General features: G+C 44.7%; 1 protein-coding gene across 1 annotated transcript in view; it reads right to left on the bottom strand.

Annotated features, from left to right (window-relative positions):
• The window catches only part of LOC120849962 (retinol dehydrogenase 12), a 54,726-nt gene that overhangs the window by 14,411 nt on the left and 18,325 nt on the right, over nt 1-21,990 (bottom strand). The window contains exons 2-5 of the mRNA XM_040222293.3: nt 21,719-21,955; nt 10,180-10,272; nt 2,428-2,613; nt 61-170 (exon numbers count right to left, since the gene is read on the bottom strand). Coding sequence (XP_040078227.1) covers nt 61-170; nt 2,428-2,613; nt 10,180-10,272; nt 21,719-21,955 — 626 coding nt within the window. The remainder of the gene's footprint in view (nt 1-60; nt 171-2,427; nt 2,614-10,179; nt 10,273-21,718; nt 21,956-21,990) is intronic.

Genomic DNA, 21,990 nt, shown 5'->3' with positions numbered 1-21,990 from the left:
TATTTCTTCGCCGCAAATTTTCTTTTTCCACAGTTTCTATGGATTGGGAGTTACACGAACCTTGCCATAAGCGTCCAGTACTCGGTTCATAAACCAGGTTTGGATGTCTTGACTGCGGTTAACCAGGTCCGACCGAACCAAACCTGGATGGCAGCAGTTCACTATCACACCTGCGTAAATAATACAGAAGTATTAAAAACGCTACCGTTTGTAATCGCAAACCCAATCGTTTCCAACAAGTCCACGAGATGTTTTTCGTTTCTTCCGTGATAGGTTTATTTCTGATTGTCACATTGACGCCTAAAAAAAGCAAAATGACCATGATATCTTAAGCCAGTGGTTCTCAGCCACTGACGTCTCGCGAACCCCTCGTGGATCGGCGGAGATGATGGAAAACCCCGTTCGCCGAGTGGGGAAGGGAAATTATATATCGGTTAATTATAATAGTGATATAATAAACGAATATAGTTAAAGGCTAGTGTGAAGTAAACTTCTCTTATTGACATATACACGAGAAAACGCACCTGAGAATTGGAACGTTTCCTCTCAATCTGAGAAAAGGCAGCATCTATTGACGTGCTTGATTGATGAGGCTGGGCTTCGCGGACCCTTAGAATGCTTTCGCGGACCCCAAAAGCTCCGCGGACCCCCACTTGAGAACCACTTTCTTAAGCTATATTCTTCACTTAATAAACCTGAGATTTGAGCCCATGATATACCATTTTTGCAGATAGGGTTTTTTATACAGCACATTGTAAATATTAACGTTAAGATAAGAATTTGATTTTGACCATAAAAATCATGCGAAGTGTAGCCGCTTTTGGGCATATGTTTAGTGCCTCCATTGTAGTACAGTTTATTGCGACTTGAGTTTTATGAGACGCCACGAGAGCTCACTGCCTATTTTCCAAATCTCTCAACGTTTCAAACTTCCGGCAAAGATAGCGGTGAATTTAGGTACTCAGAGAAATTAAAACAACAAATAGTTGGGTGGTGGCAGTGGGCACTGAAGTGATGAGAGCTAACGGAGACATCGGTGATCGGGGGCCAACATGATCAGAGGTATCAACTGAAATATTATGATATAATCTGGGCCACCAAGGTACGATTATGCGTCGGTTCACACATTTATTTTTGTCTAGAATACTTAGAAATATGTACACGATCAACTAGGACTTCAATGTTGTGAAACAGCGAAGCTATCGCTGACCAGTGCATTGATGTTCCTCTCGTGAAAACGCTTCTTAGCCAATGTTTTTCTTTAGCCTCCGCCAACCATTCACAATGAAACTAGGGCTGGGAGTAGCTAATTGTCGCAGTAAGTTTACTAATTAGCTCGAATCTTTTAACTTTTAATTATTGGCTTTAGGGAGCATCTTATAATTCCAGTATGGGCGGCAATTTTTATGAAAGGTCATAACAATTTAAAGAAAAATGTGCGTTAATGTAATGGCTAATTTAAATGTTAACTTATCAGGTTCGAGTTTTTTTTTTTTGTTTTTTTTTTGCCAAATTTAGACATCGGGCACAAAACGAGCACAAGCCTGCCCACAACGACGCGTGGAACACTGACGTCGTCGTGTCATTCATGTGGACACTATCTGGGCAGCCCGTCCTTGGGGAGTGCACCGACGGCACAAGCGACGAGGGGATCCAAAACACTACGTCACATTTACAAGCGTTATTGTGGGCAGGGATTGACGCACTCTTTTTTTTTAGCGATTTTTAGATCGGCCTTAAAAGGGCGAAGATCAGTCAATTAATGTCTAAAAATAACACTATTTTAAGCTATTTTTATAACTAGTGTGGCCTTTAATTGTAGCTCTCGGCAGCACTTGCAATTATAACATGACCCCTAAAACCAATATTAAAGAGCTAGTTAAACGTTTTCAGCAAATTCGTCAACTTAGCATGACGATTTTCGCCTCATCTAATGTTCGCCAAGCCTGATAAACTGATGGTAAAGAGATACCTCCGTCTCTCACCACCATTTAAAAAATGTTCTGATTAAAATTATTCATTTAAGGCTCAAGTGTATTGTGTACAAATATACTACTTAGGTAGCTTTGGAATGACCAGAGCAACAAAATATTTTGATTTTGCAAGATAAGTCTAACGAAACCAAGATGTGAAATCACCCTCACAAACTAATGACCTTTACGTCTCCAATTCAAAATGAATCGCGAAAAACAAACTGACGTCCTATCGAAGTAACGCTACGTTTAATAGCCCATATCTAGCTTGAAGTAGCCTGCGACAAGGCAGCTAGATCCAGGTACAATAATATTGTGCTTAATCGACTTCAGACGTGTCACTCATGTAAACTCTCAGTTTTCGTTATCTCCTAGAAGATTAACATTTTTTTAGAATATTAAATTTTAAAAGAGATTAAGCACTCAGAAGAGTTCATTAATGTAACAGACGCACCCGTGCCTTCAAGCCTCCGACTGAGCTCCACGGTGAAAAGCATGTTGCACTGCTTGGTTGCGCAGTAATTGAGAAGCGGGAACCAATACTCCCCAAAAATAAGGTTGTCGCAGTCCAAGTTGGCAAAGTTTTGCCCCACGGAGCCCACCACCACAATTCGGCTGGGTCGGCTTTTCTTTAACAAGTCTGCGAAGAAAATAATTCCATAAAAAATCAGTCCCAGAAGGCACATAAAGATTCACAAAGAATGCAAACGAGAAAGAGCAGGAATCAATTCGGAAATGCTATAAACGTGTTCCTTGATTGCTTTATGGCTCCTAAAAATCTGTAACATGTGTTATCTTAACCATGCAACCAAAACCCTCTGCCTATGCACCAACGGAATTCTGTTTAAACAAAGCAGCATGGATCCCGCATTAAAAAAAAGGGACGTACGTAATATATTGTTACGAACCAAGACTATATTTCCAAGAGACGATATATAACTAGTTAAAGCACCTCAAAATATCTGTTCGTCATTTTGGCTGCCAACAATTCAACGAAAACACCTTCTGCTGAAACTTTCTATGCTAAAAATTGACCCTAACATACTAAAATGGATCGAATCATTCCTTCTTCAACGTCGTCAGTTTGTTTATGCTGACCACACCAAATCCTCCCTGTGCTCTGTTTCTTCTGGTGTCCCCCAGGGGACAGTACTCGGCCCATTACTCTTCCTAATATATATTAATGATCTTCCTCTCAACATCTCTTCCACTGTGCGGCTTTTTGCCGATGATTGTGTAATCTATCGTAAGATAACCTCTACAGATGATACTGTAACGCTTCAAGGCGACATTTATAAAATTTCTGAATGGTGTAACACATGGCGCATGTCCTTAAATCCTAACAAATGTCAATGCATGTGCTTTTCTCGTTCATTGTCAATCACCTATCCTGTACTTCTTTTGAACTCTGTCCCCATTGATTATACTAACCAATACAAATACTTAGGCTTGAATCTCACACCTAATCTATCATGGCATACTCATATTAAAAGAATTATATCCTCAGCAAACCGCTCTCTAGGCCGAAACTTTCGCCGAAACTTTAGATCCTCACTTGAAAACCTAAAACGTATTTTGTACACCACTATTGTTAGGCCTAAATTAGAATATGCGTCCTCCATCTGGCATCCTCATCAGAAAAATTTAACAGACTCCATTGAATCCGTTCAGAACCGTGCTGCTCGCTTTATTTTTAATGACTATTCTCGTACCTCAAGTGTGTCATCAATGAAGTCTCGTCTTAACCTTCCTCTACTTTCCTCCCGCCGTCGAATTTCCCGCCTTTCTCTTCTTCATAAAGTCTTCTACACACCTTTCTTGAAAATATCTCTTCTGAACCCGCCCACCTACATATCATCAAGATTAGACCATTCATGCAAGATCGCCCGTCCCAAGTCATCAAGTGAAGCACACCAGCATTCCCTCATCCCTGAAGCAGTTGTGGACTGGAATGACCTCCCGGACGCCATAGTCACCATACCCGACTCCAAGCAATTCCGACTAGCCCTTCAAAACCACTTGTACTGACCCACTCCCCTCTATAACGCCCCCGAGGCATTGAGGGTATGTATAAATAAATAAATAAATAAATAAATAGAGCGGCTGGATCATCCGCGATTTTAAGCTTAGAGGTAAGGTGGGGCAGAATGAGACATTACATTTTAATTTCGATATTAATTTTTATTTTGGCTGAAATGTGTAAAAATACACAGCATGGAGATATTCCTAGATGTCTTGACTCTATGCTTACTAACTATTGTTTAGCTGGAGGAAGTGAAACTTTAAACAAAACTATAATATCTGAAAGTGACACCATGTCTCATTTTGCCCCGCTCTTTGGGGCAAAACGAGACAACGTAGTGGGGTAAAATAAGACAAATAAGACACTTGAAGAACCTGATATGCATTTAGTTTTTGCGACTAAAACACTTGAAACGCACTGCGTGAGCTGCAACACACTCTTCATGAGCCCCCTCTTTGCATTCCATGCACTGGATCTACATTGAATGCGGGCTGCATGGCTCCAAAGTTTTTTTGTATACCACGCACTGTCAGTCTCTTGTGGTGTGCATCGTACGACCTACAGAACGCTCGGACGCTGCGCGCTTCTTCGGGGGTCACTAATGACCTTTCTCTTCGGTTTTGCGGATTTTAGAGGAGCTGTGGAACGCTGGCTCTTGTCTGCTTTCGTCAACACAGTGCTGCTATCCAACCTGCTTGTTCCCTTTTTATGTTCTCGAAACTCGTGACTGCTTCAGCAGAGTTTCCACCGTTCCCGGGGCTGTTCGGTGAAGTGCGGGAACTATGAAAATGTTCCTCTCGTGTCACGAATGTCTCTTCTGCTCCTGTACTTGTTGGTACTAGGTCATCGAAGTCAGGATCATGAATCAAATCAAGTTTATATGGTGTCACATTTTATATGACAACAGGGACTGGGACAAAAAGCTGCTAAAGAGCAACTTGACAAGGGTCCCAGCCCCCGGGCAGTTCGCGACAGCTTCAAACACAATCTAACAACAAGAATTTGGACTACAACTACACAGTGTACAGAGACGAGTACAAACCAACGCAAAAACCTGATTTATACAATACTCAATTTGTTGAAAACATATAGACGAAAAATACACAGGCCAGTGAAAGAAAAATTCGACTAATTAAAGCAATGATACAATCGTACATGAAATAATACAATCTGTTCATAACGAAAAATATAAACAGTATTCAAAAATCGCATAAAAAATTAAGTTCTTTTAATTCCCTATGTGATAGTGATTCAAAATGTCGACCCTTTCTGTACAAACTATTTAACATGGTGGACAATCTGAAGTAGAGCGTCTGATTTGGGTAATTTGTACGCGTTGGGCGAATCATCCAGGGTTCATTTTGTCTTAGGTTGAGTAGGATGATGCGATGTTTTAGGTTGGCTAGTTTAATAAAATGAACATTATTGTGCTGAAGAGCCCTTTGATACGTTGACAGAAGCTTGTAAGGATACATTTGCTCGACGGTTTTGATATTTAGGGATTTAAATAGTGATTTAGTGGGATGAAGAAATGGAGTTCCTGGAATTGCACGTACGGCCTTCTTTTGTAATAGATGCAACTTATTCAGATTAATTTTTTTTTTTTGCCCCATATCAGGTTACAGTAATTTAAGTGAGAACAAATTAATGTATTATATATAGTTAATTTAATTCGAGTAGGAAGTAAACTTTTAAACTTTGTAAGTAGGCCTACATTTTTAGATATTTTTGCTTGCACATAGTCTATGTGTGGATTCCAGCTCATATCATAAGAAAACAACACACCCAGAGTTTTAATACAACCTACGAACTCAATTTCTTCATTATTTATTGTAAGATGAGGTAGGTTATTTATTTTCCTTTTTTGGGGCCTAAACAAAATAGCTTTGGTCTTTTTACAGTTTAATTTTAGCTTGTTGTTAAGCGTATAGGCGGCGATTTGTTTTAGCACTTCATGCACTGTAGCAATAGAAGTACAAAGATTGTTATGGGAGAAAAAAATATTTGTATTATCAGTGTAAATTATCAGCTTTACATCATCGCTTTTGGCCACATGCACAATGTCGTTTATGTCTAATATAAATAGCAAATGGGCCTAAAATGCTGCCATGAGGAACACCCGATTTGATAGAAAGCGTGTCCGAATGAAAATTCAGAGAAGACATTCAGAAAAGACACGCACGAAAATTCAGAAAAGACACTGGCTCACGAGAAAATGGCCAGATGCCACATTCGAAAATCTGTTGGTGATGTTGGTGATTCATGCTGACCTATCCAATGCTTTTTTAACCAGCTCGCCGATGAGCTTCATTATAATCCGTCTTGTCGGGTGACTCACCATTCATTGCTGACATGCATTGTTGTGAGTTCTTTGGAATGCTTTGAAAACGCTGACATCTAGGGTTTGCTGCTTGTGCGTTGTGTGTGGAGGAAGAGAGATCAGGATCATCCCGTATTCTCTGGCGTACTGAGCTGCTTTCTAATACTTGTATGGCTACCCAGCATCGTCAATACCTTGTGGTCAGTTGTGCACCGAACGATTTCAACGATGTGCTCTAAAAGGAGAAGAAAAGTTCCTTCGTTTACCCAGCCATTGTCTGAAACGCACTGCAGTGTTCCGGCAGTGGCATGCTCAGTCAGTAATGCCCGAACTTGCTTGCGTGCGAATACCATCACAGGTGGAAGAAACAAACCTGCTGCACTAGCACAGAAAACAAACGTTACAGTGCGCCCTCTCTCCTCACTTATGAAAGCATAGACGGTTCGTTTTCCCTTTGTTGTAATTATCTTCGAAGGCTTAGAAAATTTTTTCACACCAGTCTCATTCATGTTAAAAATACGAGAAGGCGTCAGCAGCTAATGAGAAATAATGTACTCCAGTATGGTCGAAGTATTAATTAACTTGCAACCTTCAAAGCGACTGAGCTATGTCTCTTCGGAAACCAGACGCCTTCTGGTTTCTGAAGAGACAACCTTTTTTCGTGACGCTTCGTGAACGAGAGCAATAAATCAGTGCCCGCCATTTTTTTTCTCTTTGTTGAATATATGGACAATACTGTTTGATTCGCAGTATTGACAAACGAGCTTTCTCACATCTTTGTAGGTGAGCCCTAAGAGCGATTTTTCAATGCCCAATATATTCTCTTGGCGCGAATTGTTTTTCTCGTCAGAGAAAACACGTCTTTTGCAGCCCAGCCGTTTTTAGAGCCTTCGAAAGACCATCGAACAGCAGGGTGTCGTAGCTTTCCAGAACACAGCCGGCATGAACCTGGACAGTTTCTAGGAGCTCCTATGTGTGTACCTGACGGCAACAGTAGTGTCGCACGAGAATTCTTCATATGCACAAACAAGTGGTATGCAATGGGTCACGCGTGGCTCCGTACCTCAGCCATGTTTTCCTCGCGGCTTGCGGAAATGCAATTCAAGAAAGATTGAAAGAACCAAGGATGGAAGTTACCTTAGGGTACGTCGACGATTTCTTTTAATTCTATGCAACACAAAAGTAGATGACGAAAAGGACGGGTACCGAGGCACAGTGATGCGATGCTTTGAACAGAGCTGCTTGGGCTCATATTCACCCATGAACTCCCCGTGGATAATTCCATCAGGTTCCTAGACCTGGCATTGAAATTAAAAGGTAACCCCGTGACCTGGAGATACCAAGCCAGGGCATGCAAAGGCTTTCTACCTTTTGACTCGGGGCACTCCAAGAATGTAAAACGAGGGGTGGCCACCACAGCCCTTATATCCGTCCTTAACAAGACCTGTCACCATCAAGTCGAGCGAAGTTTCAAAACTAAGGTTTCGAGACTACAGGAAGCTGGGTATCTAATATCGCTCCTGGTAGCGATTTACGAGCAGCTGTGCAGGACCATCTAGAGCGGATCAGGGTGCACGAATAAAAGCACAAAGGAAAAAGAAAAAGACTTGACATGCGGTGGTGGTAGCGCCCCATGTTCATGGGATGACCCACAAGTTGAAAAAAGTTGCTGGACGGCAAGGCGTTCAGGTGGTGAGTTCGGCTCCAAACAAGGCCTATTTCACGTGTCGCAGGGCTAACCAGGAGCGAAGTGACAATGAGAAGAGGTGTGGCACAGTTCACAAGTATCCATACGACCTGTGGAAAAAGAGGTGGTGTACCACATTCCGCTGACATGCGGCCGAAGTTACATCGGACAAACCAGGCGATGCATTAACGATCGGACGAGGGAGCACGGTGCATCAGTGAAAACTCTGTCAGCAGGAGGACACTTGCCAACCCGTTGTCGTGCGTGTCGATCTTCGGCACGGTTCTACGACGTAAACGTCGTGGCAAGGAACAAGACAAAACCGGGAGGTGAAATCCTAGAGGCACTTGCGATTGAGGAAAAAGGCGACTGCTGCATTAGTGCACGTTCTATCATGCTGCACGAGGAAGAAAAAAATGCTTCATCGGGCGTAAAATATTTTAAGGTGAATTGGAAAGCAAAGAAGAGAAAAATAAAGTTGTTCCCTCAAGTGTGGCTTGTACTAGAAGAGGAAGAAAAAGAAAAGCAGTTGTTAGTCAAGCGGTGTGATTCGTCTTTTTTTTTATGTGTATGTTGTTTCTAGTTCAGCTGGCCTTAAGTGAACTATGAACCAACTATACTCCGTTTCACCTTCTGTTGTACCGCAGCGAAGGCTAGAAGCGCGAGCTCACAGCGCTGGCAGCTGCCCTTGGTGCACGAGAACTTGTGCCGCCGAGATGTGCCCTAGAGCAAGGAGCTCGCGCTTGTAGCCTTCCCTGCGGTACAACACAAGGTGAAACAAAGTATAGCTCAGCTCAAGCCTGTCAGAGCCCTTGCTCTTCGCCTTCCCCGAGTCGTTTTGCTCGCCTCTGAAGCGCATCCTTTGGTACGTGTGAAAATGTGACAGCAGTGCGAAAGGAGTGGCGCTATTGCTTGACATTTTCAAGAGCATTTGTCATGTCACTTTCGCACCACGAAGCCCTTGCTGTTTTTTTGTTATACCTTCGGACCACGCTAGACACTGGGAGAAAAAGAATATGCCTCAGAACTCTTATGCGTTATTGACATGCGCGTCATAGAATGCGAGATTGTCGCGTCTCGGCCAACGCCTATTCCGCTAGGCAAATAATTATTTTGTCAAAAAAAAAAAAAAGACGCAACGAGAGATGGCTCAAATTTGGTCCGCAGGGCACTAATAACGCATACCAATAAAATAAAATGCTTATCTTAGCAGAATAGTGAGCGCCAACCGGAGTGCACGTCTTGAAATACAAGCACAAGCTAAATTTTGAGCCCGTTTTTTATTTTTTTTGGTCGAGAGGTTAAGCTGGTCATCCTCGTATTCATTTTTCTATGAAAGACTCTCGCCGACAGCTTTAATTTTTTTACAGACGTAAAGTGGAGAGGCCATGGCACTTTTTTGTGGAGTATGAAAGTACTCCGAATGCTTGTCTAGGAGATATATATGGCGCTAAACACAAACTTGCATTTTGCCCCGCCTCTCATTTTGCCCCACATCACGCTACCTTGTGCGTTTAAACTTCACGTTTTGAATCCATAGAAGACGGCAATATTTAATATATTTCCTTGATAATTATTTTAACCATTTTTTTAACTTCAGATATTGACAACACGGCTCGGTTTTTCGCAAAAAAAAAGAAAAGATACTGACCACAGTAAAGGGGTAAGGTGACAAACCGCCTTCTGACATCTCCCCATACGTGGCGCCCGTACAAGAAGGAGTAAGTAATCTGATGTTGGCACCTATCGGGTCATTGCGCCACAAGTTACAACTATCTGAACGGCTTTATGGACTTTAAACCCATCGCTGTCTTGATTGTCCGCGAAAATGTCTGTCGTTGACTCCGGCAAGTCTGTTGGTCTCAGAATTTTTTTCAGGAAAAGAACTCCGCCTTACGTTTATCAAAATAAATGCACTACCTCAAAGCACATATGATGAACGTTTGAGAATTCTAACCGCCGGCGCTGATTTTTCGGCTTGCTTTTATAGAGGCAAGGTTAATCGAAGTCACTCTCTGCATGACCCAGACATTTTTGACCCAGAAGTTTTGTTGTCTAACCATTATTACTAATTCACATCAGTGAAATGATGATCAGAATCTGTCGTGCAGCTTGTCCTTTTGGCCCGCAGAGTCACGAGAACTCGACATATTTACAGCTCCGTAAGAATACTTACCTAGTAGCAGAAGGGTGAGTAAAAAATGACCCAAGTGATTCGTTTGGAAAGAGACCTCGAAGCCATCCTTTGTTTCTTCACGCTTGGGGGGGGCTGTAATGTCACCGCAAGAAAGAGTAAACATATACTCTATTCAAAATTCATTTCATCAGCTTGTAAATAAACGTATTATCAAACGGAAAAAATATGTATTAGCGTCAACCATGTTATTAACTTATTAGCACTACTAAGTACGCACCTTGTTGGTCTAAATTAGTGAGAACAAAAACATTGCCTACACTCAAGAGTATGGGAATTCAGAAGTGCTTTTTTTCATTTTCCACCTTCTTCTGAGGGTCTTTACATATCTCACCGTTCATTCTGATAATAAATTCGAATTAAGCAATATTTTAAAAAGTTTACCTGAGCACGAAACATTGTTCCTGTGTTCATGGCAGTTTGTTCACTTGAACTGAAGTGATAAAAACGACTGACGGTACCGCGTCGCGTAGACGTTTCAGATTTTAATAGGGACTTTAAAAAACCGTTCCCATGTTCCGCATGCCGCACCACCGGAACGTTTGAAGCATGCTTTTAAGCGCGCCCGGGTGATACTGCGACTGCGGGGCGCGCGCATCAAATCATGCTAAAAAGGCGTCGGCAGTGCGGCATGCGGAACACGGTATCGGCTTGCTGAAAGTCTTCATTAAGAACAATACTGGGGTACGGTGGCCGAGTGTGTTAGCGAGCCGCAGCTCGCAGCATGTAGACCGGAAGCGCGCCCTGCAGAACCAAGGGATTCTGGGCACGGTTCCCTTCCCGATTTGTATCTGAATGATCATAGCACCGGTGTGTCTTTCTGTAATCATTACTGCTTGATACACGTTGACCAACCAAGCTAATGCTCGTACTGCGGTGGCTTAATTTCTCATCTACAGCGCCAGATGGCGCTTGGGCCAGGCTAAAGGCCTGTTCACATATACAGCGGAGCGCTAAGTTAGCGCTACGCGAGCGCTCCAAGGAGCACTCATGTGGCGCTTCCTTGCGAGTGACTTAGTTCTAATATAGCGCGCAATTTCCGCTTTTGTAGCGCCTTGTTAGCGCTTTAAGGCCGGTTCACACATACATCGGAGCGCTAAGTTAGCGCTTCATGAGCGCTGGAAGCAGCGCTCGTGTGGCATCGACTACCGCATGACGTAGCGCTCGGTTAGCGCTTCAGAAGCGCTCCAAGCGCTCAGTTAGCGCTCCAGAAGTGCTTCAGTAGGCGCTCGCTTAGCGCTTCAGCAGCGCAGTGTAAGCGCTCTCACGCTCCTTGTGCCGTGCTTGGTGCTGCGGAACAGCGCGTGCACGACGATTCCGTTGTTGTTGTTTTTCCTTTGGCGTTGAAAGAAGAGGAAGTAAAAGAGCCGTTCTCCAAGCAAAGAGTCGGGCGGGCGATCCAGAGTCATGGACTCTGAGCGACTAATTGATTGGGCACAACCTCATCGCTTTCTATTCGATATGCCTCACCCTAGAATCAAAGACACGCAGCTAAAAAATGATCACATTCGAAAGAGCTCTGTGTCCCGGACCCTCAGCCTGGGAACAAAGTTCGCCGGATATCCGTCGGTATCTCGGGGGCGAAAGATTTCCCACACACAGAAGGCTCTTCTAGCGTTAAGTTGTCCACACACATATGCACTAATTGTGTAACTAAGACCATTTGTCGCATTTCTATTTTAGCGTCCCACATGTCCGCCATGGCACTGTTGATGCACATCAAACCACAGTAACCGCAACTACAGTGCACGCACTAATCCGCAGCACCGCGGTACAAGAAGCGCCAACAAGGCACTACTGAAGCGCTAACAAGGCGCTAATAAAGCGCTAATCACGCGCTATATTAGAACAAAGTCGCACGCTAGGGAGCGCCACATGAGCTCTCCGTTGAGCGCTCACGTAGCACTAACTTAGCGCTCCGCTGTATGTGTGAACAGGCCTTTAGTAGCGCTTCAGTTGTGCCTTGTTAGCGCTTGAGTAGCGCCTTGTTAGCGCTCCTTATACGGCGGTTATTGCTGCGGATTAGCGCGTGCACTGCGGTTCCGGTTCCTGTGGTGAGGTGTGCATTAACAGTACCACGGGGGACATGTGGGACGCTGAAATAGAAACGCGACAAATGCTCTTATATACGCAATTACTGCATATATCTGTGTGGACGACTTAACGCCAGCAGAGCGGTAAGTTGTCCGGGAACAAGGTTGGCCGGGTATCCGGTGAACGTTGTTCCCGGACAACTTACCGCTCTGCTGGCGTTAAGTCGTCCACACAGATATATGCAGTAATTGCGTATATAAAGGTTGGCCGGGTATCCGGCGAACGTTGTTCCCAGGCTGAGGTGCTGAGACACAGAGCACTTTCGAAGGTGATTATTTTTTAACTGCGTGTCTTTGAAACCAGAGTCACGCATATTGAACAGAAAGCGTTGAGGTCGTACCAAATCAAGTCGTCGCTCAGAGTCCATGACTCTGGATCGTCTGCCCGACCATTTGGTTGGGGGACGCCTTTTTTGGAGGTTGATACGGGGCAAAGCGAAGTAGCAGAGTAGTAGTTTGACGGCTGTGACGTCATGTCCGGTTTTAGTCACAATAGAGCCATTTGCAGATGTTTCGTTACCTTGACATCTTGATGTCTTCACTTCGCGTAGTCCTCCGGAGTTACAGTATGCTCCCAGCTCGTTCCTTCGGAGTCAACACAACTATCATAGTTGGTGAAAAACGGCCCGTGCCAGTCGTTTGCAAAGCGACGTAGATGGAAACAAATCGCCGCGGCGTTTTTCGCGGCCTCGGTGATGCAGGAACGAGCCGACATTAAAGAAGATACGTTTGAACTACGACAGTGTCAGCAAGAGCCACGTCAATACCTGTGCACACTCGGAGCGGACGCGCACGTTTGATCGAAGTGCGTCGGGACCGATCTTTTACGAGTACCAGTCGATACTCACGTGACACTCAGCAACGAAAGGTGGGACCGGCATTGCGTAGCTCCCACGAACTGTTATAGCTCGACAGTAATGTACCATCGGAAACAATTGAGCGTGAAAGCGGCCACAAGCGTGCCAGAATAAAAATGGCCCACAAATAACAAAGTGTACACACCGTGTTGCGAAAGTAATCCATACGGGGTATATTTGAGCTCCATATCACACAACACAAGGAGATAGAATCGACGACAGCGTTCGTCACCGCTGCCTTGGAAAAGGAGATGACAAGGGGAAGAAAATGACCCCTTAATCTAAAATTGAGGTCAGCGATCGAACTATAATACGGAAAGGGTCCACACGGGTCGAGCGGGCGCGTATTCCATTCAGAAAGCCAGCCGGTCGAGGGCAGACGGTCTTGGCCAAGGACCGTCGGAGAAACGCCGGCAGCGCTGCGACGAGTAGGAGTGCCTGCTGGGCCTCGAGCTCGCTCGGGCGGTCGGTGGGTGGATCAAGCGTCCATGTTCGTCGTGGCCGGTTCCGAGTACTTCTTTCTTTCTTCTTGCTGCTTGAAATCGGGACCCGCGAGAAGAGCACGTAGAAAAATGAATGTCAATTGGTCGTCGCTACCAAGTAACTGAGCGACGTTCTCTGTCATCTTGATTTTATCGTGGAAAGACGGCTCCGGAGCTGTTGTCGTACGTACATTCTTGGCGTATATCTGGCGTAAGATAATTCCGTCTATCTGGCCTCTCTTCTTTGGAGTATGACACAGCAACAGTTAATAACACGCCGCGACCGCCGCCTCCCCCCGCCCCAACACTAGACACAACCACAACCACGTGCAAACAACGACATGCAAAAGCTCTCAGCAAAACGTAAAAAAAAGCTTGTTTTTACGTTTTCGGCAGTGACGTCATGGACGTCACTGTTCCGCATCGCCCTCCAAAAAAATGCGTCCCTTTGCATGAAGAGCGGCTTTTTTACTTCCTTTTCTTTCAATGCCAAAGGAAAAACATCGCGCTGTTTCGCAGCAGCAAGCACACTCTAAAGAAAAAAGGAGGAGAAAGGTAGCAACAGAGACTGTTCCTCCTTGATGCGGACAAGTGGCCCAGAGAAGGTAGGAACGGCAGTTCAGATGAAAGGAGGAGGGCGGGTTCCTCCTTGTTCAGTTGGCGCAGCGGTAAAACATCGCGCTACGTACCAAATGGTCAAAGGTTCGATCCCCAAAGGAGTGGTTTTTGTTTTTGTTTTTTTTTTTGTTTTTTGTAAAGATTTTTTTTTTTTTTTTTTTATTTACCAAAACACACATAAACAAACCCAGACCGATGAAAGGAAAATTAAAGTCCTTATTCTCCGAGACGTTTTCCTCCTCCAGGCAGACCAGAGAAAGATTTCGCCCTCCAGACTAATCTTCTTTCGGTTTCGTTTTTTGAGCACATCGCGCACGTTGTTTAATAAATTAATGTTGAGTTGATTGAGCTTCAGCGGCAGCGAAGGCCGCCGGTAATGCCGTCTTCTAGTCCAAACGTGGAGAACATTTCGGTTGCATTGATGTTTTTACCACTAATTTTATCAAACGAGCTAACGAAACCGCTAGAAACAGCGAAGTTCCGGAGCAGTGCCAGCAGCGCTACATACACTGGGTAAGACGGCCGTCTCCGATTTGCGGGACACACGCAGAACTACAGCAGTGAAACCATAGAGTAATATAGTAAACGTAAAGAGAGGACACAGGAGCCGATTCGCGGCCCACATAGTGCGTTTCATACCCTCCGCTACGTGGCGCTTTTCTGCAATTTGGTTAAAATTACTTAAAACTCTTTCCGTGTAAAGTGTTTATTTTTTAAATGGCAATGCTTTAAAACTATTTCAAGTACTTAAAACGACTAAATAGTTTAAATCAAATACGTCACAAAAACCACGTGATGAATGGCGCCTGCCATGGCCTGCCTGCCTGCACGCCGTCGCCTCTGCATCATTCTGCATGGCCTCTGCTCGTCCCTGCGTCGTTCGTCTGTGCCGTGCGTGCCGTCCATCTGTGCTTTCTGCTGCATCATGTTCGGTCGACTTTGCATCAATCAAGGTGACGCATGACCGCCCGCGTGCTCGCATGCTCGGCGTGAATTCGTGGAGCCGATCGGTTCGAGCTTCTCGCGCTGTTGTTTCTGCCGGGCTGTCTGGCTGCACTTGAACGTGTGTGCATGTTGATTTTCGATGAGATTGTTTTAAAAAAAAAGAATTTAACTAACGACCCTGCACACGGCATTGTCCATGGGTTTACAGATGACGGTGTTGAACGAACCTCTAACATTGCAGATAGAGCCTTGGTTGTTATGCTGTCTGAAATTTTCAGGAGGTGCGTTTAGCCCCTTGCATATACTGTTGTGCACACTCCAAAAACGTCTTCTGTTTAACGCAGTCTCCTCATTTCTCTCATTCGGGAGCTTAAGACTGTTGGCTTCACAGTAAAGGCTGTGGTCTGTGGTTAGGGGGCTTCAAACGTAAGCTAGGTGTGTGTGTTGATAAGCCATTTTTTGAAGTTGACAACGAACACGTTTACTTTGTCTTTGATGTTCCGCACCTTCCCAAAAAAAAAACCAAGAGCAATCTCCAAGCCCACAAACTTTGCATTGGAAATGAGATCATTGAGTGGTCCTCTATTGTTGAACTTTATTGTTCTATTCATGAGATGAGCTTGCAATTGGCTCCGAAACTTACTGAGAGACACATTTTTTCAAGAACCTTTCTGTAACATGGAAGAAAATTGTGCCCCACAGGTACTGAGTGCCTCACTCTTTCTTGAAATCATTTCCCTTTTTTAGGCCAAGGAACTTCCTGAGGCAGCCATGGCTACAGCCTATTTCTGTGATAGGATGTGCATACTTTTTGATTCTCTAAATAGCTAAAAAATTCAAGTAGACAGGGCAGAAGTTGCGTCATGCCATTTTGAAGGGAGAATCTGAAATACTTGATTTTCTCCACCAGTAACTCGGATGGATTTCAGCATGGCAGTTCCGAAGTAGGAGGCAGCCATAAGCCATCATGGGGTGGCAAGTTACTATAAAAAGTGTCCTCGTGCTCTGGGATGAGCTTTCAAGCAGCCATGACTTACACTACTGCTTTCAAGCAGCCATGACTTACTTACACGACGCCTGCAGCAAGACACATTGAGAACGTTTTTGGAGCTATATACGACAAATGCTGGGCTGCAACACAAACCCAAATGCGCATGAGTTCACCTCAGGACTAAAACACCTCTCGATAAAAAAACTGTTGAAACTGTCGGACAATGAAAACGTAGAGGATGACAAGGCTGACCTCCTTAAGGAGTTGGAAATATCTTCGCACCATGAAAGTTTAATTTCAGACATTGTGGAATGTCTTCCAATTGATGACTTCCCACCACTGGAGGATATTTCTGAGCTGGCATCAGACATCAGGTCTAACATAATTGATGACTCGTCCACTTTTTTATTACGTTTGGGGCTATTTGATCAAGCTTTTGCTTGAACAGACAACTTACAGCTATGGCTGTTCTCAGCTGCTATCAGATGAGTCTAATAACTTGACCAGGCCTCACCAATACTGTCTTGTTCCTAAAGCATACCACGTGCCTGGAAAATTCTTCGGGAACTTAGTGGTACCACCACAGGCTGCCTTTCATTTCATTCAGCAACTGGAAAATCACTTTCTTTCCATAATAGAGAGTGTGGCACATTTTCAAGGAGTGTGTGCCGCCTTGTATAGCACACTTTGAGGTCTGGGTGGTTTTAGCCTTTGCCCAGAGGAGTACCACAAAAGGTTTTTAAAATTGTTTTGCAGAATACGCTTGTGTTGACATGTTTGATTTCTTAACCGGAATTCGGACAAAGTTCGGTTGCACTCTTCAGTGGCTAGTAAGCAACGAGACAGGTTTAACTGTTAATAGTGTATTAACAGAGGCGGTTGCGAAACCAAAAACAAAAAGTGTTTATTAAGTGGGCGGTGCAGCTTGCTCTCCAAACATTTGTTTCCCATTTTTCCAGCGAATGTGTATCACGGCTCCCTAACAAAAATATTTGTCCACTTTCTACAAAATTTCGACAGAAAATTGTGCATAGAGGCTAAAAATATTTGAAAGAAAATGTATCCACTTTTGTATCTACTGTCCATAGATTTTTAGCCGCTTTTTTCTGAAGCCATATTTCTTTTCTGAACAATATCGGGGAATGTTTAGGGACGTTGAATCTTGTCAGATTTCGAATAGAGTTCTCATTGCTTGTTAATGGCTCGCCCGCAGTGAGTTTGAGGCTATGCATTTTGGTGTTTTTTATATTTGCCGGAAATCGCGGAATTTGTACTATCCGGCGTGTGCTTCGCACTGTTATTATACTTTTATGACTGGTAATGATAGCGATGTCTTATTTATTTTTGCACTTACTTCCCGTACCCGAGTCGGCGTGAAAGTGAATGTATCATACAGCATGTTCTCCGTGGAAAAGGTTTTTAACTTGGTTCCGCTAAGAATTTATTACGAAGTGCACGATATGCTGACGTCCTTCATAGTCATTTATTTTTGCGAGTATCGACCTCTTTCGTATAAAACATACAGAGCTTCTGAAGTAGATAATGTATACATGAATGTGGTCCAATAAAATGTATTCGAACCACTTACTGTTGTTGACCCCAAAATGCTCCATCAGTCAGGAGTCAATGCGGCGATTGTGTAACTTCAATGCTTTACAATAGAAAAAGACAAGAAACATATATACTTCTGCTTTGTGAAGTAAGTTGAACTATTGTTTGACACATTTTGCACGGACTCTATCGTAAAAAATAAAGCAAAAGTGCGTCAGTATTAAAAAAAAAAACAGCGGCTTCGGGAGTCCCGAGAGCCGAGCGAGGCGAGGAGGAAAGAGAGAGGGGTACCGGAGAACCGGAGCAGAAACGCCCAAACCAAAACCGAAACTAACTTGACCGGAAACGGAATCAGATTATGCTTAATACCGCCCACTAGGAGCGCTACCTGTCACTGATCTATCTGGGCCGCTGGGGCCTATGGCAGTGTCCGCTCTTTACCTTGTGTATATTACTCTATGGTGAAACCACGAGGGACTGTGTCGACGTTTTTTCGACGTTGCGGAAATCGCGGGAACTGCGTCCAAGGCAGGCAGGTTTTCCTGCCGGCTGCCTGGATGCCTTCCGCGCTGAGTTCGGTTGTGTTGTCCCGTGCCGAGTGCCAACTGGCGTTCAACGTGATTCTGTATTTCTGCGTGTCAGCAACATCGTCAACGTGGTTCTGTATATCTGCGTGTCAGCGACATCGTGATGGGAGTGTTGTGGGTTGTGAACAGAAGACTGGAATTATCGCCGATGTGACCGTGTGTTCGCGTATCAGTGGTGTAACAAGATGAGATAACGTAAACTGTCGGGCATTGATGCCGCTGGTCGGGCCGTGGTCGGAGGGGGCGGGGTGTCGCAGGATGACATTCCGCTTTACATTAAAGAGTTTAAAACCAATTGAGGGATTAGGTGCAGTCGATCGGCGTGTGGATAGTCATGTTGGAACGCTGGTCTGAACGGTAAGCTCCTATCGTACAGTGGCCAATGTGACTGTCGGTCCCCGAGAGTGATTGCGCTCTGGGGAAAAGACTGAACAGTACGAAAGTATGACGGAAAGTACGTATATTTACAATGGAAGTTTAGCATAAAAAAAACAGGTAAAATTGGAAAAAAAACGCTATCCTTTATTTTACTGTTTAAATATATTACGGTTCCTGCAGAAACGGCCCTCCAAGTGGCGCGCTGGGATGAGCGCTAGAAGTTTTCGAGCTCGCTACGGCGTAGCTCCGTACACTTAACAGTTGCCGCAAGTCGCGGCTTTGACTGCATTCAAGTTGATCGAAAAGCGATTTCTCTGCCCTTAAAGCATCACTTCCAGCTGAGTGAATATCCGCTCTACAAAGATTAATTCAAGACGGCAATTGCAGCCGTGCGCGAGCAGCGCAAATAGAAAAACAAACACTACAATATAAATACTGGCTACGAAGGGCCGTGCGGGAAAACAAACTCATGGCTTGGAACCACATTGGAGTGGCTCGATTTATTGGCTTTCAATTAATTACGGCATGATCGAGCGTTTTCTTTTTAATAAGAGATTTATCCCCTGAGCCATTAGAAATAGATTCAGATGTATGACATTGCTGGAAAAAAAATGAACATGTTCGGAATATTTTTTATTGCTTAGGGAGTAATCGATAAATTCCGTACGTTCAAAACGACCAGTATAAAAGACGGAAACGCAGAGCACGGGAGTAGTGATCGGGGTAGTGTGCTGTTGTATTGATGTTTGTATGTGCGATGCCTGTGTATGCGCTCAATATATGTTCACCTGATGCTTGTAGTGAGCGTAACGTGTCTACATAGGTTAGAGATTCCCGAAGAAAGCCGGGAACACATTTGCGAAAAAAAGCCGAATTTTATGCGAAAACCGCACACGAAAATCGCACGGCAGCTAGGCTCCTCCCCTTTTCCGAAAATCGGGAGCGGTTCGGAAGATCTGCAGCGCCAGATATTTTCGCACGGCGCCTCCGAATTCGGGGCGGAGGAGCTCGGTGAGCGAAAGCCCGGAACAGGACGGAACGAAGAGATACGATGGGCTCGCAACATGGCGGCTCACGCAGCTTCAGAAGCAGCGCAGGCAACATCGTATGCCATCCTTGCGTTCTCGTCTCAACCTTCGTAGAAAACCCCTTCTGTCTTTAGCAAAGGGTGGCGGTACAAAGGCTCGCGTGGCATTCAACGAGGTTCTAATAGCTGAAGTTTTTAAGAGGCGCGAGATATGGGACGCCAGTTCGCCAGACTACCGCACAGCCTCCTGAAGTCGGAGCACGAAAACCGCAGTGCATTGCGATTTCCGCGCCGCGCATTCCACCTCATGTGGCTCGTCTTCCGAAAATCGCAAGCTGCGATTTTCGCAGCCTCCGATTTCTCTCCGATTTTCGGTTCGTTTTTTCGCAAATGTGTTCCCGCCTGAAAAGGAAACGCAATTGTGGCGTAAGAAAATAAAAATATTTTTTTGTAAAACATGAATTGGGCGGTACCTAGCGCCACCTAGCCTAGCTACTTGCGATTACTCTGCTTGACCCTGCCATCTGGTGGCAAGCGATTTAACATCCTTTTACGCTACGCGGCTACGCCATAATTTCGTGTTGCTGTGCTGAGCTAAGCCAACAGGTTGCTTCGGATTTGCTTTTTCTTGAGAGCGGCTTTTGGTTTTGCGGGCGAATGATTTTCACTCCTCTGTGATGTGCGGTTGACGCAACGGTTGACGAAGGAATTGCGGCTCGAGGACTAGCAAAGGTAAGACATAAAGTGCGCGAACTGGGTGCCGGTTGTCTCTGTTGAACATCGCAGTGCTGATGATGAGAAGACTGAGTGACTGCATGTTTTCGAAACATAAGTTTCTTTACCTGCAGGGGTAAAGAAACTTCGGAAATAAATACAGTTCGCGGAAAGCTTGTGTTACGTTTTTATTTGCTGCTCCTCTCGCTTCGTACAATAGACATAGTGTTCTCGTTAAGCCTTATCGAGCTCGATTTGCTCGATTCGTGGCCGCCATAATGAGATGCAGTCGACGGAGGAACTTTTGCTCCCCTGCTTAAGGCACGAAAGTTTCCCCCTTTCTGAAGGAACATATGTGTCAAGAGCGTTCCTCCCTTTAGGGAGGACTATACTGACCCTTTTTCCTAAGAATGCACGGCACAAGGAGCGTGAGAGCGCATACACTGCGCTGCTGAAGCGCTAACAATACACCCACTGAAGCGATTCTGAAGCGCTGACCAAGCGCTACGTCACGCGCAAGTCAGTTCCACAAGAGCGCAGCTTCCAACGCTCATAAAGCGCTAACTGAGCGCTCCGCTGTATGTGTCAACTGGGCTTAATACCCTATTCACACAGCCAGCATGAATGTACCTTGAACATAAGTCTCTTTGCAACCGGGGAATCAATCCGCGCTGCAGGGTCGCGAGCACACGTCACGCGCGGAGGTTCGCGAAAATATTCGTTGGGAAGAATAAGGGTCCTTTAGCTAAAGGTATCTTTATGATCGTTTGAATGGGGTACAAGTGTACGCTGTCTAAACTCCAATGCAAATTACCTCGAATATAAACCCTCTGGCATCCGTAATGCAGCTTTGAAAAAATAACACCGCTACATAGAAAGGAAAGCGTCTGCTTTCCTCTCTTGTAAGAGCATCGCACCTCAATATAGACCAGCAAACTAACATGCCACTATTTTAAATTGAAGTATTCTAAGGAATGCGTGGTTCTTGAATCAAGTGCTTCATGCTCTACTCCATGCAAAAGTTTTATAATGACACATGGCACCACATGATCGACTAAATTAAACACAGCCAGGTACACTCCAAGGCAAGAGTTGCTATTCGTGCATTAAATTAATTTTCTGTTGTCGAAGCGCACATATCTCATGCTTTTTTTCCCCATGCTCACTGTTTTATAAAATGGCCCATATAATCAAAGAATTTAGGCTGCTTCTGAAGAGGCCTTAGTGCTGTGCCTGCATACTTTTGTTGAAAACAAAATCGTAAATGCGTCAACTCACACATCATGCCGGCGTTATTGATGAGAACATCCAGGCGATCCTCCGACGCGATCACTTGAGTAGCAAACTCTTTAACAGAATCGAAGGAGCACAGGTCTAGCTTCATGCAGACCACTTGTCTGCCCGTGGTCTTGAGAATGTCTTCGGCTGCTTCGCGAGCCTTTTCCTGGTTCCGGCATGCCAGGATCACTCGTGCGTTCCGCCTGGCCAGCTCCCGGGCCGTCTCCTTGCCGATCCCTGCATGAAAACGAAGAAGTCGTCTTCCGGCTATG

Source organism: Ixodes scapularis, unplaced genomic scaffold (genome assembly GCF_016920785.2).
Source record: "Ixodes scapularis isolate PalLabHiFi unplaced genomic scaffold, ASM1692078v2 PGA_scaffold5__190_contigs__length_132052651, whole genome shotgun sequence".
In the NCBI taxonomy this organism is placed as follows: Eukaryota; Metazoa; Arthropoda; class Arachnida; order Ixodida; family Ixodidae; genus Ixodes; species Ixodes scapularis.
The sequence above is the reverse complement of the archived record's forward strand: the minus strand, read 5'-3'. Positions and strand labels throughout refer to the sequence as shown.